We start from the raw sequence: 22,414 nt of genomic DNA, 5'->3' as shown, positions 1-22,414 counted from the left end.
ACACTCTGTGAGGTGGGTGGGGCTGAGAGGGCTCTCACAGCAGCTGCCCTTTCAAGGACAACCTCTGCCAGAGCTATGGCTGACCCAAGGCCATTCCAGCAGCTGCAAGTGGAGGAGTGGGGAATCAAACCCGGTTCTCCCAGATAAGAGTCCGCACACTTAACCACTGCACCAAACTGGCTCTGACTGATGAACTTTTGTGAGTCACTGTCGATTTCCTCAGACACCCAAGGTGGGCTGCTGTCTGAAAAGAGCAAGAGTCCAGGATTTGAGCAGTGACCTATGAAAGCTTGTTCCCTGCCACCAATTTTTGCCAGTCTTTAAGATGCTCCCTTGGACTGCAAGGAGATCCAATCAGTCAGCCCTAACCGAAATCAACCCAGACAGTTCCCTGGAAGGCCAGATGCTGAAGCTGAAGCTCAAATCCTTTGGCCAACAAATGAGAAGGGAGCACTCCCTGGAGAAGACCCTGATGCTGAGAAAGACAGAAGGCAAAAGAAGAACGGGACGGCAAAAGAGATGGCTGGACAGTGTGACTGATGGAACTAACAAATCTGAGCAGACTGTGGAGGATGGTGGAGGACAGGAGGGCCTGGCGTGATTTGGTCCATGGGGTCGCAAAGGGTCGGACTTGACTGTGTGATTGAACAACAACAAGGTGCTCCTGGATACTAGGATGTGAGAGGCAATGTTCCCTCTAAGCTGCAGGAGCCTGTGAGCAAAAATTCTAGTTCAGGGGTGGCCAAACTGTGGCTCGAGAGCGACATGCGACTCTTTCACACATATTGTGAAGCTCTTGATGCCCCCACTGCCCTGTCAGCCAGCTTGGAGAAGGCGTTTGTCTCCTTAAATCACTTTGCCAAGACAGCCAGCAGCTTGGGGGGGATGCCTTTAAAGTTAAAGTTGCTTTCTTTCCACCTCTCCCTCCCCATCTATTTTCCTTCCTTCCTTCCTGTTCTCAAGCATCTGACGTTCATGTCTTGTGGCTCTCAAACACCTTATGTTTATTCCATGTGGCTCTTACGTTAAAGAAGTTTGGCCACCCCTGTTCTACTTGGTGAGCCACTGGCATTAAGGCGGTGAGCTCCTGCATAAACGAGTTTGCTCTGAGGCCATTTTTCCTGAGCGAAGACAAAAATGTGTGAGCCGGAGGCTAAAAATCTGTGAGCTAGCTCACGCTAACTCAGCTTCGAGGGAACACTGGTCCCAGGTTCGAATCCCCGCAGACTTGGAAGCTGGCTGGGAAAACACACATATATTGGCCATTGTGTGACATACAGTGTTGGACTGGATGGGCCATTGGCCTGATCCAGCACGGCTTCTCTGATGTTCTTATGAGCTCACAAAGCCTTTTCTTGCTCGCAAGCCTCCGCCGCTTGGAGCGAACCCCGCTTGTCCCCACGGGGGGGGGGGGGGCAGGAGAAAACGAAGCGCAATACAAGAAGGGGGGAGAAGCCGCCCGGCCCCGTGCGCCCCGCCCGCCCGCGCTCTGCCGGATCAGCAGCCGCAGCCAGCCGAAGAAGCCGCGTGGTGCCGGGGCTCGCCGCCGCCGCCGCCCGATCCCCGCTTCCTCGGAGCAGCCGGCGGGGGAAAGCGCGAGAAGGAGGCGGCGGCGGGAGCGATGCGCCCATGGGGACGGCGGGGCGCAACGGCTCGGAGGCGGCCCGGTGGGGCAACGCGAGCGGCCCTGGGGAGGCGGCTGGGGCGGCGGGGGCGGCTGGGGCCTGGCCGGCGCTGCTGCTGCTGCTGCTGATCCTGGCGCTGTCGGCGCTGGGCAACGGGGCCGTGGTGGTGGCCATCGGGCGCCACCGGCAGCTGCGCACCGTCACCAACGCCTTCGTGCTGTCGCTGGCGCTGGCCGAGCTGCTGGGCGCCCTCGTGGGCCTGCCGCCCGCCCTGGCCGCCCTGCTGCGGGGCCGCCCGCCCGGCGCCTGGCTCTTCGGGCCCCGCCTCTGCCTGGCCAGCGCCGCCCTCCACGCCGCCCTGGGCATGGCCGCCACCCTCACCGTGGCCCTGCTGGCCTTCGACCGCTACTGCGCCATCGTCCGCCAGCCTCGCCGCCCCCTGCGCCCCCGCCGGGCCGCCCAGCTCCTGGCCGCCGTCTGGCTGGCCGCCCTGGGCCTCTCGGGGCCCTGCTACCTGCTGGCCTCCCACCAAGAGGCGCCCCCGGCGGCGGCGGAGGAAGCCCCCCACTGCTGGTACGCCCGGCCCTGGGGTGCCGCCTCGCGGTCCCCGCCTGGGCCCCCCCTACGGCGCGGCCCTCATCGTCCTCTGCTACCTGCTGCCCTTCGGCCTGATGTGCTTCTGCCACTACAACATCTGCCGGGCCGTGAGGCGCTCCGAGAGCCGGGTGCGGCCCGTGGCCCCCTACGGCCCCCCGCTGCTGCGCTCCCCCGGCGAGCTGCGCACGGCCACCACCGTCCTCCTCATGATCGTGGCCCTCATCTGCTGCTGGGGGCCGTACTGCCTCCTCGCCCTGGCCGCCGCCACCGGCGGCCTCTCCTTCTCGCCTACCGCCGACGCCCTGGCCAGCTGGGCCGCCTGGGCCAACGGGGCCGTCAACCCCCCTCATCTACGCCGCCCGCAACCCCAACCTGGCCGCCCTCTTCCGGGGCAGCCGGCGAGGGGGCTACCGGACCCGCAACGACCTGGCCGCCTACCTGGCCGCTGCCCGGGGACGCCGCTGGGAGGCCAAAAGCCGGGCCGAACGTTACACCAGCCAAGGAGGCCGTGGTGGTGGTGGCAGCCACCTCAGCTCCTCCGCTCCGGCCAGTGGAGGAGAGGTGGCCATGTGGGCCTGCAAGAATCCCGCCGTTCTCTTTTGCCGCGACGGGCGGCCAGACACCCTTTCCGAAGCGGGCACCCCGCTCAAGCCGGAAACTCTGGACACCAGCCTTTGAAACGGGGTCGTGGCCAGGGTCAGAGCTCCAAGATCCATGGACCTAGGGGAGCGACGAGGGGTTCTCCAACCTCATCCGCGTGAGACACCGAGAAGCAAGCCATTACAAGCGCATCTGTGCTTGCCGTTCTCTGTCAGACGAAGGGACGGGGCCCATCCAAAGGGTCCACTGGAATTCCGAGTCTTTGGAACCCTGTGCGGTTGACAGCTTTCGATCGTCCGGTTTTATCGGCCACTGCAGTGAGGGCTCAGTCGGGTGATTTGAGGTCGGCCGATAGGCCAAATTTGTTGCAACTTTTGCTTGGCACCGAAGGGATGGAAGCGACGAGAAAAACAGCGAAGTCGGCTTCGCAAAATCCAGTTTGGCGTCCAAGTTTGAAAAACTCCTAGTTTTGCAGCAGGACCAGTGCAACAGATGCCTCGAAGACTCTTTGCAAACATCTGGACGACTCAAGGGCTGGATTTTTGGCCACTGTGTGACACAGAGTGTTGGACTGGATGGGCCATTGGCCTGATCCAATATGGCTTCTGTTATGTTCTTATATGTGACACACAGTGTTGGACTGGATGGGCCACTGGCCTGATCCAACATAGCTTCTCTTATGTTCTTATGTGTGACACAGAATGTTGGACTGGATGGGCCATTGGCCTGATCCAACATGGCTTCTCTTATGTTCTTATGTGACACAGAGTGTTGGACTGGAGGGGCCACTGGCCTGATCCAACATGGCTTCTTTTATGTTCTTATGGATTAACCATTAGGCCAAGTAGGGATCGGCCTATGGAGCCCCACGCCCTTAGGGGCCCTGGGCTGACTTTCGCCCCTGTTTTCCCCCCTGCTTGCAGCCCTCCCAGCCTGCACATACAGCCAACAACTGAGCCGCTCTTTGCCCGACTTATCCGGTGCAGCTGCTGCTGCCGTCGTCGCCAGGTTTGCCTCTCTCTGCCTCTCCTCCGCAGCTTTGCCAGAAGGGCTTTTAAGGGGGTGCCTGCAGGCTGCAGTGGGGGTTGTTGGCGGCGGGGCAGGTACTCCGACTCTGAGATAATTTGCAAGCCCCCCCCCCCAAGATTTTGACTGCCCAGGGGCCTCCACAGGGCTTAATCCGGCAATGGACGACTCCCAATTTTCATAGCACAGGATTGCCAATAGATATTCCTGTGGTCAACTGGGGTGCACGTGTATTGTGGATAGGTGACCAGGAAAGCATATTGAAAGTTAGATGAAACCCTCTCCTTTCAAAAGCCATCAACGTGCCATAGTGGACTTGGATGGGCAGCTGGCTAAACGGATAAGGAAGGCTGCCTTAGCCCTGCTGTTTGCCTGACTCGAATCCAGCACCAAGAGCTAGGAGACTCCCTGCCCCGTGGAGGGGAGGCCATTCGCACGGAAGCTGAGGTCGCAGGGATGACTAGTGCTGAACGCTTGCGAAAGGGCACCCGGAAGCATCTCAGGAGCCCCCCGGCACCCATCATTCGTCAGAGTAGGGATGTCGCAGGCGCTGTACAATCAGTGCCCGCGGTCAAAAGAGCCAGTGTGGTATAGTAGGTATTCTGAGTGGTGGGCTCTTGTCCAGAGAAGCGGGTTGGTCCCTCCTCCATGTGAAGCCGGCTGGGTGATCTTGGGTCAGTCCCAGTTTTCTCCGTGCATTCTCAGCCCCACCTGCCTCACAAGGCATCTGCTGTGGGGAGAGGAGGGAAGGAGAAAAGGAAAGCCACTTTGAAACTCCTTAGGAGAGAGAAAGGTCAAGGTAGTCCCCTCTGCAAGCACAGAGTCATTACTGACCCATGGGGTGACGTCACATCGCAACATTTTCTTGGCAGACTTGCCGTTGAGGAGCCCTGCGGCACAGAGTGCTGCAGTCCGAGCTCTCTGCTCACGACCTGAGTTTGATCCTGGTAGAAGCTGGGTTCAGGTAGCCGGCTCGAGGTTGACTCAGCCTTCCATCCTTCCGAGGTCGGTCAAATGAGTACCTAGCTTGCTGGGGGGGGGGGGGGGGGGGCGGAATATAGATGACTGGGGAATGCAATGGGCAAACCGCCCTGTAAAAAGTCTGCCGTGAAAACGTGATGCGATGTCACCCCAGAGTCGGAAACGACTGGTGCTTGCACAGGGGACCTTTTTTAGTTTGCTCTTGCCTTCCCCAGTCATCTACACTTTCCCCACAGCAAGCTGGGTCCTCATTTTACTCACCTCGGAAGGACGGAAGGCTGAGTCAACCATGAGCAGCCTACCTGAACCCAGCTTCTGCTGGGATCAAACTCAGGTTGTGAGCAGAGCTTGAACTGCAGTACTGCAGCTTTACCACTCTGTGCCACGGGGCTGCTAGGACAGAGAAAGGAAAGGTCCCCCGTGCAAGCACCAGTGGTTTCCAACTCTGGGGTGACGTTGCTTTCACAACGTTTTCACAGCAGTTGGGTACTCATTTTACCGACCTCAGAAGGATGGAAGGCTGAGTCAACCTCAAGCCGGCTACCTGAAAACCCAGCTTCCACCGGGAATCGAACTCAGGTCGTGAGCACAGCGTAGAACTGCGGTACTGCAGCTTTAGCACTCTGCGCCACGGGGCTCTAAACTAGAGAGGAAAGGTCCCTTGTACAGGCACCAGTCGTTTCCGATTCTGGGGTGACGTTGCTTTCACAATGTTTTCACGGCAGACTTTTTACGCGGTGGTTTGCCATTGCCTTCCCCAGCCGTCTACACTTTCCCCCCAGCAAGGCTCTCCCAGCAGCTGCCCTTTCGAGGGCAACTCCTACGAGAGCTACGGCTGACCCAAGGCCATTCCAGCAGCTGCGAGTGGAGGAGTGGAGTGGAGGAGTGAGGAATCAAACCCGATTCTCCCAGATAAGAGTCTGCACACTTAACCACTCCACCAAACTGGCTCTCAGGATGTTTGCCATGGCATTGCACTGCACTGATTGTAGTCCCACCGTTCCTGGGGGGGACCCTACCAAAGGGTGAGGTGACTGTGTGGCAGGAAAGATGATAACAGGCTGGTCTCCACTTTCAGTGCCAAATTTAAGAGCACTGTCAGACCTGGGGTTGTGTAATTTTGCAGCACATGGCTGCAGGATTAAAAGCATGATCCAATCTGAAGGTTCCAGGGTGGGCTGTTGGGACCACGAAGGCCAAGCTGTTGGGACCATGTGCTTATTTCCACCAATGCCAAGAGCTGGTTGTGCAGAATTCTAGCTCTGTTTTCTTTACTAGGGGCCAAAGCAAATAATTCCCCCCCCCCAATATGAAGTGGTTTCATGTTCGACCAAAATATAACACATCTTTGTTTTCTGCACACACAGGACTGTATAGAAAATAGAGTACGGATTGGTTCTGTTTTCCTTTTCCCTTTTGTTGTTTGCGACCTTAATGAAACTGATGTCATTCATGTCGGAAGGGAAGAAATAAACCTCTTCTGCAAGAGATCTAACCATTGCCCTTTGCTTAATGATCAAACATAGACACTTCAGTGCATCCCAGTTCAAGCCTCCCCAAGCCATTTTTTAGACCAAGGGTGTCGAACTAATTTGTTATAAGGCCCAGATCTGACATAAATGAGACCTTGTCGGGCCGGGCCATGTTGGGCTGAGCCATGACTGTTTCTATTTAAGATTACGTAGGAAAGGAAAGGTCCCCTGTGCAAGCACCAGTCGTTTCCGACTCTGGGGTGACGTTGCTTTCACAACATTTTCACGGCAGACTTTTTACGGGGTGGTTTGCCATTGCCTTCCCCAGTCATCTACACTTTCCCCCCATCAAGCTGGGTACTCATTTGACCGACCTCGGAAGGATGGAAGGCTGAGTCAACCTCGAACCAGCTACCTGAAAACCCAGTTTCCACCGGGGATCGAATTCAGGTTGTGAGCAGAGCTTAAGACTGCAGTACTGCAGCTTTAACACTCTGCGCCACGGGGCTCTTTAAAGATTACGTTGCAGAGATATAAACTTTATATAAAGGACACAGAAAAAGAAAGAAAACTTAAAACATGCTTAGCACTCATTGGTCTTAAAAGTGTTTTCTTTGTATCTCTCCCATGGGATCCAGGGAACTGGGCAAAGGAAGCTCTGGCTCTTTCCTTCCTTCTTCAGGGGAACTGGAGGAGGAGGAGCCTCAACCCATAGAAGGAAGAGAGGCTTGGCTCAGTAGCTCTGCTGTGTGATTGGGAAAGCCTGGCAAAGCGAGCTCTCCCTCCCTCTCCTCTTCTTCCTCCAGGGAGGAGCCTCAGCCAATGGAGAAAACAGAGGTTTTTCTCTGTAGCTCCTGCGTGATTGAGGAAGCCTAGCAAAGCATCCTGTGATGCAGAAAGAAGCAGAGAGAGGGAGAAGGAAGCAGATGACAGCCAGTTGCTCAGGGGCCTAATAGGAGCCCTCCGGGAGCCCAATTCGGGCCCCGGGCCGCATGTTTGACACCCCTGCTTTAGAGGTATCTAAAGTACACTGGCATCAACTGGTTGGGATAAACTGGTATAGTTAGTCCAGTGCCCACTTGTTTGTGGTATGCTTAAAGAAAGCTACAAAACACAGGAGTATCATACCAGGTTACTCAGCTTACAAAACTACACAGAGCTACGTTGCAGCTCTTAAAGGAGAAATGCTGCTCTCTATTTGAGAAATACACTTTTAGATAGGAAAGAGTAGAGACAGGATAGAGTACTAACTTACTTGCTAAGGATGAGAGCAGATGGCAAGAGGGCCATCTGCCTCATAGCGTCCAAAGGGCAACATGTCCTCATCCTTCTCGGTGTGTGCAAGGCTGGCGTATCCCAGTAGGCCAGGTAGGCAGCTCCCTAGAGCGCTAGCTGGCCTCTGGGTATCTCTGTTGGTCTGTGGTAGAGGGCATTGATTTGAGTCCAGTTGCACCTTAGAGATGAACAAGATTTGGGAGAATGTAAATTTCTGAGAATCCAGGTGGTTTTTTTTGTATCAGGAACTCATTTGCATATTAGGCCACACCCCTTGTATGTAGCCAATCCTCCAAGAGTTTCCAGGGCTCTTAGTAAAGGGCCTACTGTAAGCTCCAGGAGGATTGGCTACCTTAGGGGGTGTGTGGCCTAATATGCAAAGGAGTTCCTGCTACAAAAAAAGCCCTGCAGAGCTTCCTTGGACCCCTCAATTCAATCTACTTGATGTTTCCGACAAAGGGAAATTTGACTCTCGAAAGCTTTTATCCAAAAAATCTCGTTGGTCGTTAAGGCGCAACTGGATTGGAATCTGTTGTTTTGAAATGGATTGAAAAGTTTTTCTAAGTGCAAAAACGTTTGGGATCAAAGCAGGTTTTGGAAGACCAGGGCAAATGCTTTCATGAAGGATAGGTGGAACGGCATTTTATCCTTAAGACATTGAGAAGCCTTTAAAAAGCCATAAAATCATAGAGTTGAAAGGGGCCCTACAGACCATCTAGTCCAACCCCCTGCTCCATGCAGGATCAGCCTAAAGCATCTCCAAGAAATAATCATCCAGCCGTGTTTTGAAAACTGCCAGTGAAGGGGAGCTCACCACCTCTGAACTTCCCCCCTCCCAACCCCAATATCCAGTCAGTACTTTTTGGCTTGTAATCTGAGCCCATTGCTTCAGGTCCTATCCTTGGCTGCCAAGTGGAACAGCTCCTTGCCCTTTTCTAAATGGAAAGGAAGGAAAGGTCCCCTGTGCAAACACCAGTCGTTTCCGACTCTGGGGTGACGTTGCTTTCACAATGTTTTCACGGCAGACTTTTTATGGGGTGGTTTGCCAATCCAATCCAATCCAATCACACCTTTATTGGCATAACGAAAAGAGATATACAGAGACTTGCCAACCAAACAACAATCAGGTATGTCTGTTCAAAGCATAAAAGGCTAAACTAAGATTAAGATCACAATAAAACCTGCTTAGAATAATTTTTAACAATTTCAGCCAAGAATCTGGCAACAGGTTTTGTGATATCGATTATGTTGTCATTTAATAGGAAACGGCAATCAATCCTATTTTCTTGAATGTAGGACGGCAAGGAAAGACTATCTAACGGAACCTTCTGGAGATTAGTATACAGTTGGCAGTTCAATAAAATATGCTGGATGGAATCCGGAGAACTTGACCCGCATAGACAATGTCTCTCGCTAAACGGGACTTGAAGAAATCTCCCATAGAGAACACTGGAGGGAAATGCATTTATCCTAGGCAGCATAAAAGCTCTCTGATGTTGTGGATTATCTAGTTCAGATAAATATTCGACCATTTTCCTGGCCATCTGATCAAGTCCAAGTGAGGCAGAAGAGCAGGTATAAAATTGGATAGGACACAGTTTATGAGATTCTAGATCTAAGATTCTCTGTTTGATAAATCTAAAATTATTCATCAGATTAAAAATAGATCGTCAGTTGCAATTTCCATGTGTTTGAGCTTCGATTCCATCTTGCCAAGCAGCATTATAAGGGTCTCTTTTTAGGTAGTTGAGCAAGCTAGCTGGTTCAGCCCTATAAAATATCCGTAACCAATATTTAAAAGTTAGAGTCCAAGCTTTTGTTTCAATCAGAGATTGGCCTGTTTCTGAACAGATTACAAAATAAGGAACACAGTTGGGGATTCCTAAAAGTTGTTGCAGAAATGCAGCTTGGGTATTTTCTATTTTTTGGTTCAGAGCATTAATCCACAGAGGGATACCATACAAAATTTGTGATAGTGTTTTAGCGTTAAAAGCTCTGATTGCAGCAGGCGAACATTGGTTACCTTTTTAATAATAAAACTGTTTAATCTGAGATGAAGAACAACTAGCTATATTTATTATTCTGTCACGGCGAACTGCCCATTTGAGATTGTAATTAAAGGTTATGCCCAAATATTTAAAACATTTGGATTGCTCAATTTCCTGCTTGCTTATATACCATTTTTGTGGTCACCAACTTTTAGAAAAGACCTTAGATTTGGAATAGTTTATAGCAAGTGAGTTAAGCTGGCAGTGGTTGTTAAAAGCTTTCAGATATCGCTGCAGGCCGACTCTTGTGCAGGAAAGTATAGTTGTATCATCAGCATACAATAATATTGGGACTGAGAGATCATTTAACTTACGTGGGTGCCCATTTATGGAACTAAGATATTGTGCCATATCATTTAAGAAAAGATTAAAAAGATGTGGGGCTAACACACACCCTTGTTTAACTCCTTTACAAACCAGTATTTTTTCAGTTAGGTGTCCTATAGATGAGCGTTTTACCTGGCAAGTTGTATTTGTATGTAAATTCTTTAATAGATTTAACAGACGGGGATCCATATTAAGATCCTTTAGTTTATTCCATAGTTTGTTTCTGTCCACAGAGTCGAATGCACTCTTCAGATCTATAAAAGCTACATAGAGCTTCCCCTTTCTTGTATTCATGTATTTGTTGGCCAGAAAAGCCAATGTGACACAATGGTCGATAGTAGAATTTTTTTTTTTTGGAGAAACCTATTTGCTCTAGGCCAATAATGTTTTCCAAATGTATCCAGTCTGTCAGCCGATGTTCTAAATGTTTTGCATATAGTTTGCCCATAATGGATAATAAACTAATGGGACGAAAATTCTCGGGAAGATTTAAATTACCTTTTTTATAGATGGGAACAATTAGGGAGTTAAGCCAGGAATCTGGGACAGTTCCGTAATGATTAATGTCAATAAGTTGGCCAAAGGTTCAGACCACCAGACTGCAAATTTTAAAAAAATCTCAGCAGGGAGACCGTCAGGACCTGGTGCTTTGCCAACTTTTAAACCATCAATTAACTCAATAATTTTGTCAGGTTCAACAGGAGGCCAAACAGGAAGATCAGAAAATACAGAAGCGTCTATAACATGAGAGGGGATGACTTGATCTTCAAAAATCTTAGAATAATGGTCAACCCATGTTTGTGGAGAAATATTAGGGTTGGCAAATGCTCTAGGCTTCATGCTGTCTGAAACGAATCTCCAAAAGGATTTACTATCATTAGATTTTATGGCGTAAAGGAGTTGGTCCCAATTATGTTGAAAATACTTTTTCTTCTTATTTGCAATTACCTCTAAGAAAGATTTCTTACATTCTAAATAGTCATATAGCTTCCGTGGATCTCTACCATAAATAAGGCTTCCTTAAATAAGGCTCTTAATTTCTTTTTCCAAGAATAGCAGTCCTGGTCAAACCATTTGGACATTTTAGTAGTACCTAATTTCACCACCTCAGCTTTAGAGCTGCAAAGATTAATCAGCAAGGCAAGCTCAAATAGGGCTTCCGCAACTGTATTTGAATCTGCAATTGCCATTCCTAATTTTTTTAACCTCCCAGACTTAAAAAGAGCAATGAAATCTCTTTCTTGAGATAAAGACCACTTTATCCTTTTCATGACCTCACAAGAAACGTTTTCATTTTGAGATGGTATAGAGTTAGCTCCCCTCGGGTTCATCTTTAAGGAAAAAACTAAGGGAAGATGGTCACTTTCAGAATGCGGTTCTATGGAAATGTTCTTAATAAATGGGAATAGGTTTGGTAAGCATAGACAATAATCTATCACGCTGCAACCACGAGAGGATACAAATGTAAATTCACTGGCAGCCGGAAATTGGGGGAGTCCATTAACTATTTGGACATCATGTTTGATACAAAATTTTAGTAGGCTTAAACCAGCTTTGTTAAGTAGTGTATCCTTGGAATGGTACGTCAGCCCAATACAAGAACTCGTGGGCATTCGATGAAATTGCTGAGCAGAAAGGTTAAAAGGAAGTACTTCTTCACCCAAAGGGTGATTAACATGTGGAATTCACTGCCACAGGAGGTGGTGGCAGCCACAAGTATAGCCACCTTCAAGAGGGGTTTAGATAAAAATATGGAGCACAGGTCCATCAGTGGCTATTAGCCACAGTGTATGTGTGTATATACATTTTTTTGCCACTGTGTGACACAGAGTGTTGGACTTGATGGGCCGTTGGCCTGATCCAACATGGCTTCTCTTATGTTCTTATGTTCTTAAGCTGTAGAGGTAAGATCTCTATGTCCTCGTAGCCCAAGGAGGAGATCCATTTTTTATTATCAGAGCCAATTCGGGCGTTCGGATCACCCACAATCATAATCTGGGCTAAAGAGTACTGCCTGGATTTAGACAAAATGTATTCAGAAAGTTTCTCCCAATAAGCAGTTAACTCTAGTTCATCATTAGAGGATGGAATGTACACATTAACCATGATTAGATGAAGGGCAGTAAATGACAGCAACAGTGCATGGGCTAGAGGTGGACAGGGACTAAAAGCAGATACCTTGACTTGTAAATGGGATTTCACCAAAATTGCTGGACCCCCTTTACATTGGCCTTTTGAGTGAATTCTGAAATCAGGAAGATTGAAAACTCTAAAATCTGCAAAGTTTAGCATTTCTGTAGACCAGGTTTCCTGTAAAAAGATACAATCCAAAGATTTTAGGAAATTAATAAAATCTAAATCAGACAGTTTGTTTCTCCAGCCTGCTGTGTTCCAGGAAACACATCGTAAATTCCCAGTTCCTGTTTCCTTTGTTAGTCACTCTGACCTTGTGATCTGATCCAATGACTTCTGCGAATCATCGAAGATGCAGCCGTTGCGTTGCAAGGACTGCGGCTCAGGCTGGGCCGTCGTCGTGTCCATGTTGAATGAGTCAGAAAAAGAAGGTCGGGGTGAGGATTTGGCATTTAAAAAATCTGGTTGCTCTGCTCACTAGGAGGCTGAGTTAAATTTGTCTCGGTAAGGGAGTTTTCCATAGTAAAACGTTCATGTTCATTTTGGATTGGATTATCCTTAGAGATAAGTGGGCAAGTTGCTGTTTCTATAAGTGATTGGACAGTTTTTAGTAAGTTCCAGTCTCCCAATAACTGCGTGTTGCTTCATAGTTGGTAACTTTCCAAAAGAGTATAGAAGATCAAAATCAATAGAGTTTTCCAATGGGTCACAGTTGAGAGAGAGAACATTTTATTCCAATTGTTCATCCTTGTCCACTGGAATCTCTGAAGTCCTTCTATTGAGACGTATCAGGGACTTTCTGTTGGATGTAGCCAGCTGTGGAACTTGTAGAATTGTTGGCTTTCCTTGGCATTTGGAAAACTTCTTTATTTTAGAGAGAGAGTCGGGAGTGGTTCAGCCATTGTTGCATTTACAAAACAGCGACATGGGAATATCCCCTTTGTCCAGATAAACTTTTTCTGCTTCTGAATTAGAATAGGAATATCAGGGGTTTTAAAAGTCAATAAAATTCTCTGTGGCTGAAATGAATGGTTTGAAAATTCCAAGTTAAACAAATCTATTCTCTGATAATTAATCTGGAGAACTTCACAGAGATGAGATTTAACTAGGTGACTGTTCCTCCAGCTCGGAATCATACCTCTGTAGCAGCAGATTGTTAAACAGACCTTATTTGGTGGAAAAATAAATTTTTGTGGGTTTTTTTTACTGTATTTTTACTGTACATCTAGCTCAGAGTTGAATACTGAGGAGGCTTTGGACTTTGACTCTAAATTTTCTTGAGCCATTGGAATTTTTGAGGAGAGTTGAGCTCGATGACTTTCCCTGGTTGCATTAATTAGCAGCTTTCTATCAGATGCCAGGTTTAAAACCCTGTCTTCGATACTTTTCATGTTTTCAAAGAGGGTTTTAACTGTTCTGGCAGTAAGTTCAAGGAGTGCTTGCCCAAATGAGGAATTAATCATATCCTCATTATCGGAAAGAGTCCGCTGTGTTTTTAAATGCCTCGTCCTCCTTGTCCTCCTGGGCTAAAGTGCTCATTGCCTCTTCCTCAATCTCACACTCCAAAGGAGAAAAGCGATTTGTAGTTTCAATAACAAAAGCAGTTGAAGAAGCTTTTTGTTTGGTATTAGAGACTAAAAAATCTCCAATCTTAGGGATAGAAGATGATTCCTCTGCATCCCTCGGATGGGCGCTTGCCAGGAACCATTGCTGTTCAAATTTCAAAGCAATAGCAAAGGCAAGTGCTATTAAGATCAAATAGACCTTAGAATGATACATGCAAAAATATTCTTTGCTCCAAAACTCTTTTTCCGAGAGGAAAGAGCAGCAGAAGGAAAGTAACCTTTTACAACTTGGAGAGGTTCCCAAATTTTCTGAACGGGGGAAAAAGCTTCACATAGAAATTTAGCAACAACAAAAATAGACTTCAAGGCCAATTGTAAATTAGTTCGCTGTGCCTGGCCAGGTGATAGTCGTGATTGGACTGCAAACAATCGACTCCTTGTCGGTATTTAAAAATACGAAGAATGCCAAGTTCTTGAAATCATCAAGTAAAACACAGAAGGGCTAAAAAAGCAGCTTAAAATACCTTGGAAGTATTTAAATCTACTTAGTGTTTATCAGAGTCGTGAATACAGCTGTCCGCAGCCAACGTCCGGAACTGGAAGTCCAATCGGGTGGTTTGCCATTGCCTTCCCCAGTTATCTACACTTTTCCCCCAGCAAGCTGGGTACTCATTTTACCGACCTTGGAAGGATGGAAGGCTGAGTCAACCTTGATTCGGATACCTGAACCCAGCTTCCGCCGGGATTGAACTCAGGTCGTGAGCAGAGCTTAGAACTGCAGTACTGCAGCTTTAACACTCTGCGCCACGGGGCTTGATTCTAAATGACAGCCTTTCAAATATTTAAAGAAAGAAATCCTGTTCCCCCTCAGTCTCCTCTTCTCCAGACTGAACATTCTCAGACTGAACCGGAGTACCAAAATGATTTGCCTCCACAAGCTTAAATAGGTTAACGGGTGGCCAAACTTGCTTAACATAAGAGCCACATAGAATACACATCAGATGTTTGAGAGTCGCAAGACAGGAAGGCAGGCAGGCAAATAGATGGGAGGAGGGAGGGAGAGGTGAAATGAAAGCAACTTTAAATGCATTCTGCAAGCTGCCAGCTGGCTTGGCTTGGAGATGTGATTTAAAGAGATAAATGCCTTTTCCAAGTCAACCAATGGGGTGGTGGGGGCTTTGAGAGCCACACAAATAAGTGTGAAAGAGCCACTTGTGGCTCCCGAGTCACAGTTTGGCCACCCCTGCAGGTTAAAATGCCCACCAGAAAGGGGTGTGCATATGGAAAGTGCCACCAAGCCACACTGACATGGTGACCCCCGTGGGGTTTTCAAGGCGAGAGAAAACAGGTGGCTTGCCATTGCCTGCCTTTGCATAGCAACCCTGGACTTCCTTGGTGGTCGCCCATCCAAGGACTAACCAGGGCTGACCCAGATTAGCGTCCGAGATTGGAGGGGATTGGGCTATCAAGGTCACGGCATAGGGAATGGACCTCTAGACCAGGGGTGGCCAAACTTGCTTAATGTAAGAGCCACGCAGAATAAACATCAGATGTTTGAGAGCCACAAGACAGGAATGTCAGATGTTTGAGAGCCACAAGGAAGGAAGGAAGATTAGATAGATAGATAGATAGATAGATAGATAGATAGATAGATAGATAGATAGAGAGAGAGAGAGAGAGAGAGAGAGAGAGAGAGAGATAGATAGATAGATAGATAGATAGATAGATAGATAGATAGATAGATAGATAGATAGATAGATAGATAGATAGATAGATAGACAGACAGACAGACAGACAGACAGATAGAGGATGAAGATAGATAATAGATGATGAAGATAGATAGATGATAGATAGATAGATAGATAGATAGATAGATAGATAGATAGATAGATAGATAGATAGATAGATAGATAGATAGATGATAGATAGACAGACAGACAGACAGACAGACAGACAGAGGATGAAGATAGATAATAGATGATGAAGATAGATAGATAGATAGATAGATAGATAGATAGATAGATAGATAGATAGATAGATAGATAGATAGATAGATAATAATAATGATGATGATGATGATGATGATGATGATGATGAAGATAGATAGATAGATGGATGGATGGATGGATGGAGAGGGAAGGAGAGGTGGAAAGAAAGCAAGTTTAAATGCATTCTCCAAGCTGCTGACTGGCTTGGCGAAGTGATTTAAACTGAGAAATGCCTCCTCCAAGTTGGCTGATGGGATGGTGGGGGCTTCAAGAGCCACACAATATATGTGAAAGAGCCACAGTTTTGGCCACCCCTGCTCTAGACATACAGACGGAGCAAAACAGACCTTAACATAAACACCGCAGGGTTGATCACTGAAAGAAATGAGACCAGCTGTGCCCTGTGCTTCTTCCCCACCCAGGGCTGTAAATTTTGATTGTGAATACCTTAAAGCCAATTTTTATCTGTTCTGTATCTTCTTCTGTGAAGTCCCTCGCACCACACCCCTAAGGAAGCTACGAAACCAAAGAGCTGTGATTCAGCAAGTATGCAAAGAACAGAACTGAAATTAGGTGCCTCTCTGTCCTTCAGCAAGAGCCCCGAGGCGCAGAGTGTTAAAGCTGCAGTACTGCAGTCCTAAGCTCTGCTCATGACCTGAGTTCGATCCCCAGCAGAAGCTGGGGTTTCAGGTAGCCGGCTTGAGATTGACTCAGCCTTCCATCCTTCCGAGGTGAGTAAAATGAGCACCCAGCTTGCTGGGTGGGGGGAAAGTGTAGATGACTGGGGAAGGCAATGGCAAACCACCCCGTAAAAAGTCTGCCGTGAAAACGTTGTGAAAGCAACGTCACCCCAGAGTCGGAAACGACTGGTGCTTGCACAGGGGACCTTTCCTTTCCTGTCCTTCAGAGGGCGCTGTTGGGTGTCTTTTGGTCATTGTGGCGAGAGGGGGGTCCATGCCCGGTGCACATACAATCTTGTTTGAATCAGTCTATTAAAAAACACATAACACACTTTTCAAAGTCTTCCCAGGGCTGCAACGAGCGCAGGGCTCTCCTGAGAAATTAAAGGAAGTTGTGCAGGAAATCCTCTCATTTTTTCCTTGGACAAATGTACACTTCCTTAGGAGATACTTTTTGAACATAATAAATCTTCCGGCGATGGCCCTGGAGGCAGCCATTTGACACAAATTTTTATGAATGTGGATTAGATGTTGACTGCACTTCGCCTAGCTGGAGAGAAGCTCTCTCCTCAGAGCATCTGGGTCCCTAAGATCACCTCAGTCCTGCCTTCTGGGCCGGATCTGGGGAGGGGCGCAGAAGGGGGTGCCTGCCCCGGGCGCCCGATGGGGAGGGGCACCAAATTGGGTATGGAGTCCATTGTATTCTATGAGACCATAAGACGGAATGGTCCATAAGGGGGCGCCATCTTTTAATTTTGCCGTCCCTCAAAAAACATATAAATCTGGTCCTGCCTGCTTTCTGCTTCATAACAAACTGAGAGGGAATTGGATATCAAAGTGAGAGATCTCATGAAGAGGAGAGTGCAAGGATCATAGAATCACAGAGTGGGAAGGGTCCATAGAGGCTATCTAGCGCAGGGGTGTCAAACATGCGGCCCAGGGGACGAATCAGGCCCTCGGAGGGCTGCTTCCTTTTGCATTACAGCTTGCTTTGCCAGGCTTGCTCAATTGCTCAGGAGCTACAGAGCAAAACCTCTATTTTCTCCATTGGCTGAGGCTCCTCCCTTGGGGAGGAAGGGGGGGAGGGAGACTTGCTTTGTCAGGCTCTCTCAATCACACAGCAGAACTACTGAGCCAAGCCTCTCTTTCTTGTTAGCTGAGGCTCCTTTCCCTCTTGGTCCCCTGGGGAAGGAAGGAAAGAGCCAGAGCTTCCTTTGCCCAGTTCCCTGGATCCCATGGGAGAGATACAAAGAAAGTACTTTTTAGATTGTGTAAAACTGTTTTAAGCATGTTTTATTTTAAGTTTTTTTCCCATCTTTAATTCTGATTGTGCTCTTTATGAAGTTTATATCTGATTGTGCTCTTTATAAAGTTTATATCTTTGCTACCTGATCTTAAATAAGTACACATATAGCCCAACCTGACATGACCCAGCTCAACAAGGTCTCATTTATGTCAGATCCGGCCCTCATAACAAATGAACAAAGCAGGAGTCAAGTGCACTTTTAAGACCAACAACGTTTTATTCAGAAAGCTTTCGTGTGCTCCAAGCATACTTCATCAGACAAGGAATCGGGTACAATGAGCAGAGCTACATATAGCTGGTAGGTAGTGGTTTAGAATGCAAAACGGGACGAAAGTGCACTTGACTCCTACTTTGTCCTGCCGCTTCAGACCAACACGGCTGCCCACTTGGATCTAGCATAACAAGTGAGTTCGACACCCCGACTCTAAGCTATGGAGACCCATGAGCAAAAATTATACTTTGTGAGCTACCTGTAAATTTAAGGGGAGGTATTTGTGAGTTTCCTGCATTGTGCAGGGGGTTGAACTACATAACCCTGGAGGTCGCTTCCAGCTCTATGATTCTAGGAAGGAAGGGGCTTCCTCAGGAGGTGATGGGCTCTCCTTCCTTGGAGGTTTTTAAGCAGAGGCTAGATGGCCATCTGACAGCAATGAGGATCCTGTGAATTTAGGGGGAGATATTTGTGAGTTTAGAGCGGTTCCTCAGTGGAACAGGCTTCCTCGGGAGGTGGTGGGCTCTCCTTCCTTGCAGGTTTTGAAACAGAGGCTAGAGGGCCATCTGACAGCAATGAGGATTCTATGAATTTAGGGGGAGGTATTTGTGAGTTTAGAGCGGTTCCTCAGTGGAACAGGCTTCCTCAGGAGGTGGTGGGCTCTCCTTCCTTGGAGATTTTCAAACAGAGGCTAGATGGCCTTCTGACAGCAATGAGGATCCTGTGAATTTAGGGGGAGGTATTTGTGAGTTTAGAGCGGTTCCTCAGTGGAACAGGCTTCCTCGGGAGGTGGTGGGCTTTCCTTTCTTGGAGGTTTGCAAACAGAGGCTAGAGGGCCATCTGACAGCAATGAAGATCCTGTGAATTTAGGGGGGGGGGGTATCTGTGAGTTTAGAGCGGTTTCTCAGGGGAACAGGCTTCCTCGGGAGGTGATGGGCTCTCCTTCCTTGGAGGTTTTGAAACAGAGGCTAGAGGGCCATCTGACAGCAATGAAGATCCTGTGAATTTAGGGGGAGGTGTTTGTGAATTTAGAGCGGTTCCTCAGTGGAACAGGCTTCCTCAGGAGGTGGTGGGCTCTCCTTCCTTGGAGGTTTTGAAGCAGAGGCTAGATGGCCTTCTGACAGCAATGAGGATCCTGTGAATTTAGGGGGAGCCCCCCTCCCCCCTCCCTGATAAATGATGTTTCATCGTTTGGACCAGACAGCTGCCCAGAGCACACTTTCGATTTGGCAGAACTGTCATCAAGTTAACGCTGAAACATGCAGAGGGAAGACAGCGACAGACAGCCGAGGCCACTGTTCCTGGCCGGGAGGCAAGCAAGAAAAAAGATGGCAGGAGCGGGGGAGGGGAAAGCCCCCCCAGAATGCAACAGTCTGGACAAACTGGTGAAGGGTGGAAAGTGCTGTCAAGTCGCAGCTGACTTAAGGAGACCCTGTAGAGCAGAGGTGCGGTCCGGAGACTGAATCAGGCCTCCAGAAGGCTCCTATCAGACCCTGAGCAATTGGCTGTCATCTGCTTCCTTCTCCCTCTCTCTTGCTTCCTTCTGCATCACAGCTTGCTTTGCAAGGCTTGCTCATTTGCACAGGAGCTACAGAGCCAAGTCTCTATTTTCTCCGTTGGCTGAGGCTCTTCCCTTGGGGAGGAAGGGGGGGGGGAGGCAGAGCTTGCTTTGCCAGGCTTTCTCAATCGCACAGCAGAGCTACTGAGCCAAGCCTCTCTTCCTTCCATTGGCTGAGGCTCCTCCTCCCCCTCCTGATCCCTTGGGGAAGGAAGGAAAGAGCCAGAGCTTCCTTTGCCCAGGTCCCTGGATCCCATGGGAGGAATCCAAAGAAAGCATCTTTAAGAACAATAAGTGCTAATGTTTTAAGAATTTATTTTATATTTTTTTAAAAAAATCTTTGTGTTTGTCTGTGTCCTTTATAAAGTTTATATCTCTGCTACCTAATTTTAAATAGGTACTTCCACAGCCCGGCCCGATGAGGTCTCATTTATGTCCGATCTGGCCCTCATAACGAATGAGTTCAACGTCCCTGCGTAGAGTTTTTCAAGGCAAGAGACGAACGGAGCTGGTGTGCCCTCGCCTGCCTCTGCGTAGCAACCCTGGGCTTCCTCGGTGGTCTCCCATCCAAGTACCAGTCAGTGCCGACCCTGCTTAGCTTCTGAGATCCAAAAAGACTGGGCCAATCTGGCCCATCCAGGTTTTCAAGGCAAGAGATGGTCAGAGGTGGTTTCCCATTGCCTGCCTCTGCGTAGCATCCCTGCACTTCCTTGCTGGCCACCCATCGTAATAACAACCAGGATTGACCTTGCTTATTTCTGAGACCCCTTCACTTCTGGATCCTTTTTTATCCCCTACGAATGGTGACAATAACATTCTGAAATCTGCTCTCTGTTTGGGGCATGGAACCGCACTCTGGGTTTTGGCGGTGGAAAGCACCAGGGGTGGAATTCTAGCAGGAGCTCCTTTGCATATTAGGCCACACACCCCTGATGTAGCCAATCCTCCTGGAGCTTACGAAAAAGAGCCTTGTGAGCTCCTGGAGGATTGGCTACATCAGGGGGTGTGGCCTAATATGCAAAGGAGCTCCTGCTAGAATTCCACCCCTGGAAAGCACCATCTAGTTGCAGCCGTCGTATGGTAACCTCACCCCATAAGGTTTTCAAGGCAAGAGACGTTCAGAGGTCGCTTGGCATTGCCCACCTTCGCATTGTGACCTTGGTATTCCTTGCTGACCTATTCAAGTCGATGTTGTTCCATTCTGTAAGGATATGTTTAGGTGGTGGGCTCTCCTTCCTTGGAGGTTTTTAAACAGAGGCTAGAGGGCCATCTGACAGCAATGAAGATCCTGTGAATTTAGGGGGAGGTATTTGTGAGTTTCCTGCATTGTGCAGGGGGTTGAACTACATAACCCTGGAGGTCGCTTCCAGCTGTATGATTCTAGGACGGAAGGAAGGAAGGAAGGAAGGAAGGAAGGAAGGAAGGGGCTTCCTCGGGAGGTGGTGGGCTCTCCTTCCTTGGAGGTTTTTAAGCAGAGGCTAGATGGCCATCTGACAGCAATGAAGATCCTGTGAATTTAGGGGGAGGTCTTTATGAGTTTCCTGCATTGTGCAGGGGGTTGGACTGCCCTGGAGATCCCTTCCAACTCTCTGATTCTATGAGTTTGCATTTTGACAAGACCGTAATATTATATTTGATGCATTTGTCAGTTTGCCATTGAATTGGTTTTTTTGATTGAGGCTGGTTTTCCCAGGAACCTTCGATTTATCTCCGATCACCCACCTGGAGCTGGCATACATAAGAGAAGCCATGTTGGATCAGGCCAGTGGCCCATCCAGTTCAACACTCTGTGTCATGCAGTGCCCCCCCCCCCAAAAAAAAGCACCAGGCACCATCAGGAGGTCCACCATTGGGGCCAGTCCACCAGATTGGCTACATCAGGTGTGTGTGGCCTAATTTGCAAAAGAGTTCCTGCCGCGTCCGATTCCACAGCATGCCTGCCTTCGCTGCCGCCACAGGTAGGAAAGTAGGGCTGCAAGCTGCTGAACATAAGAGAAGCCATGTTGGATCAGGCCAATGGCCCATCCAGTCCAACACTCTGTGTCACACAGTGGCCAAAAGAACCAGGTGCCATCAAGAGGTCCACCAGTGGGGCCAGGACACTAGAAGCCCTCCCACTGTTGCCCTCCCCTCAAGCACCCAGAATACAGAGCATCACTTGCCCCAGACATAAGAACATAAGAGAAGCCATGTTGGATCAGGCTAGTGGCCCATCCAGTCCAACACTCTGTGTCACACAGTGGCCAAAAAATCCAGGTGCCATCAGGAGGGCCAGGACACCAGAAGCTCTCCCACTGTTGCCCTCCCCTCAAGCACCCAGAATACAGAGCATCACTTGCCCCAGACATAAGAACATAAGAGAAGCCATGTTGGATCAGGCTAGTGGCCCATCCAGTCCAACACTCTGTGTCACTCAGTGGCCAAAAAATCCAGGTGCCATCAGGAGGGCCAGGACACCAGAAGCCCTCCCACTGTTGCCCTCCCCTCAAGCACCCAGAATACAGAGCATCACTTGCCCCAGACATAAGAACATAAGAGAAGCCATGTCGGATCAGGCCAGTGGCCCATCCAGTCCAACACTCTGTGTCACTCAGTGGCCAAAAAATCCAGGTGCCATCAGGAGGGCCAGGACACCAGAAGCCCTCCCACTGTTGCCCTCCCATCAAGCACCAAGAATACAGAGCATCACTTGGCCCAGACATAAAAACATAAGAGAAGCCATGTCGGATCAGGCCAGTGGCCCATCCAGTCCAACACTCTGTGTCACACATAAGAACATAAGAGTAGCCATGTTGGATCAGGCCAGTGGCCCATCCAGTCCAACACTCTGTGTCACATAAGAACATAAGAGAAGCCATGATGGATCAGGCCAGTGGCCCATCCAGTCCAACACTCTGTGTCACACAGTGGCCAAAAAATCCAGGTGCCATCAGGAGGTCCATCAGTGGGGCCAGGAAACTAGAAGCCCTCCCACTGTTGCCCCCCAAGCACCAAGAATATAGAGCATTACTGCCCCAGACAC

General features: G+C 48.8%; 1 protein-coding gene across 1 annotated transcript; it reads left to right on the top strand.

Annotated features, from left to right (window-relative positions):
* The first annotated feature begins 1,629 nt into the window (after positions 1-1,629).
* On the top strand, positions 1,630-2,900 carry GPR135 (G protein-coupled receptor 135). The gene is given in 3 exon segments (XM_060261511.1): positions 1,630-2,214; positions 2,216-2,563; positions 2,565-2,900. Coding segments are annotated over 3 exon segments (1,269 nt in total).
* The last annotated feature ends 19,514 nt before the right edge of the window (positions 2,901-22,414 follow it).

This window comes from Heteronotia binoei, chromosome 21, assembly GCF_032191835.1.
Source record: "Heteronotia binoei isolate CCM8104 ecotype False Entrance Well chromosome 21, APGP_CSIRO_Hbin_v1, whole genome shotgun sequence".
In the NCBI taxonomy this organism is placed as follows: domain Eukaryota; kingdom Metazoa; phylum Chordata; class Lepidosauria; order Squamata; family Gekkonidae; genus Heteronotia; species Heteronotia binoei.
Note: the sequence above shows the minus strand (reverse complement) of the source record. Positions and strands in the feature narration are given on the sequence as shown.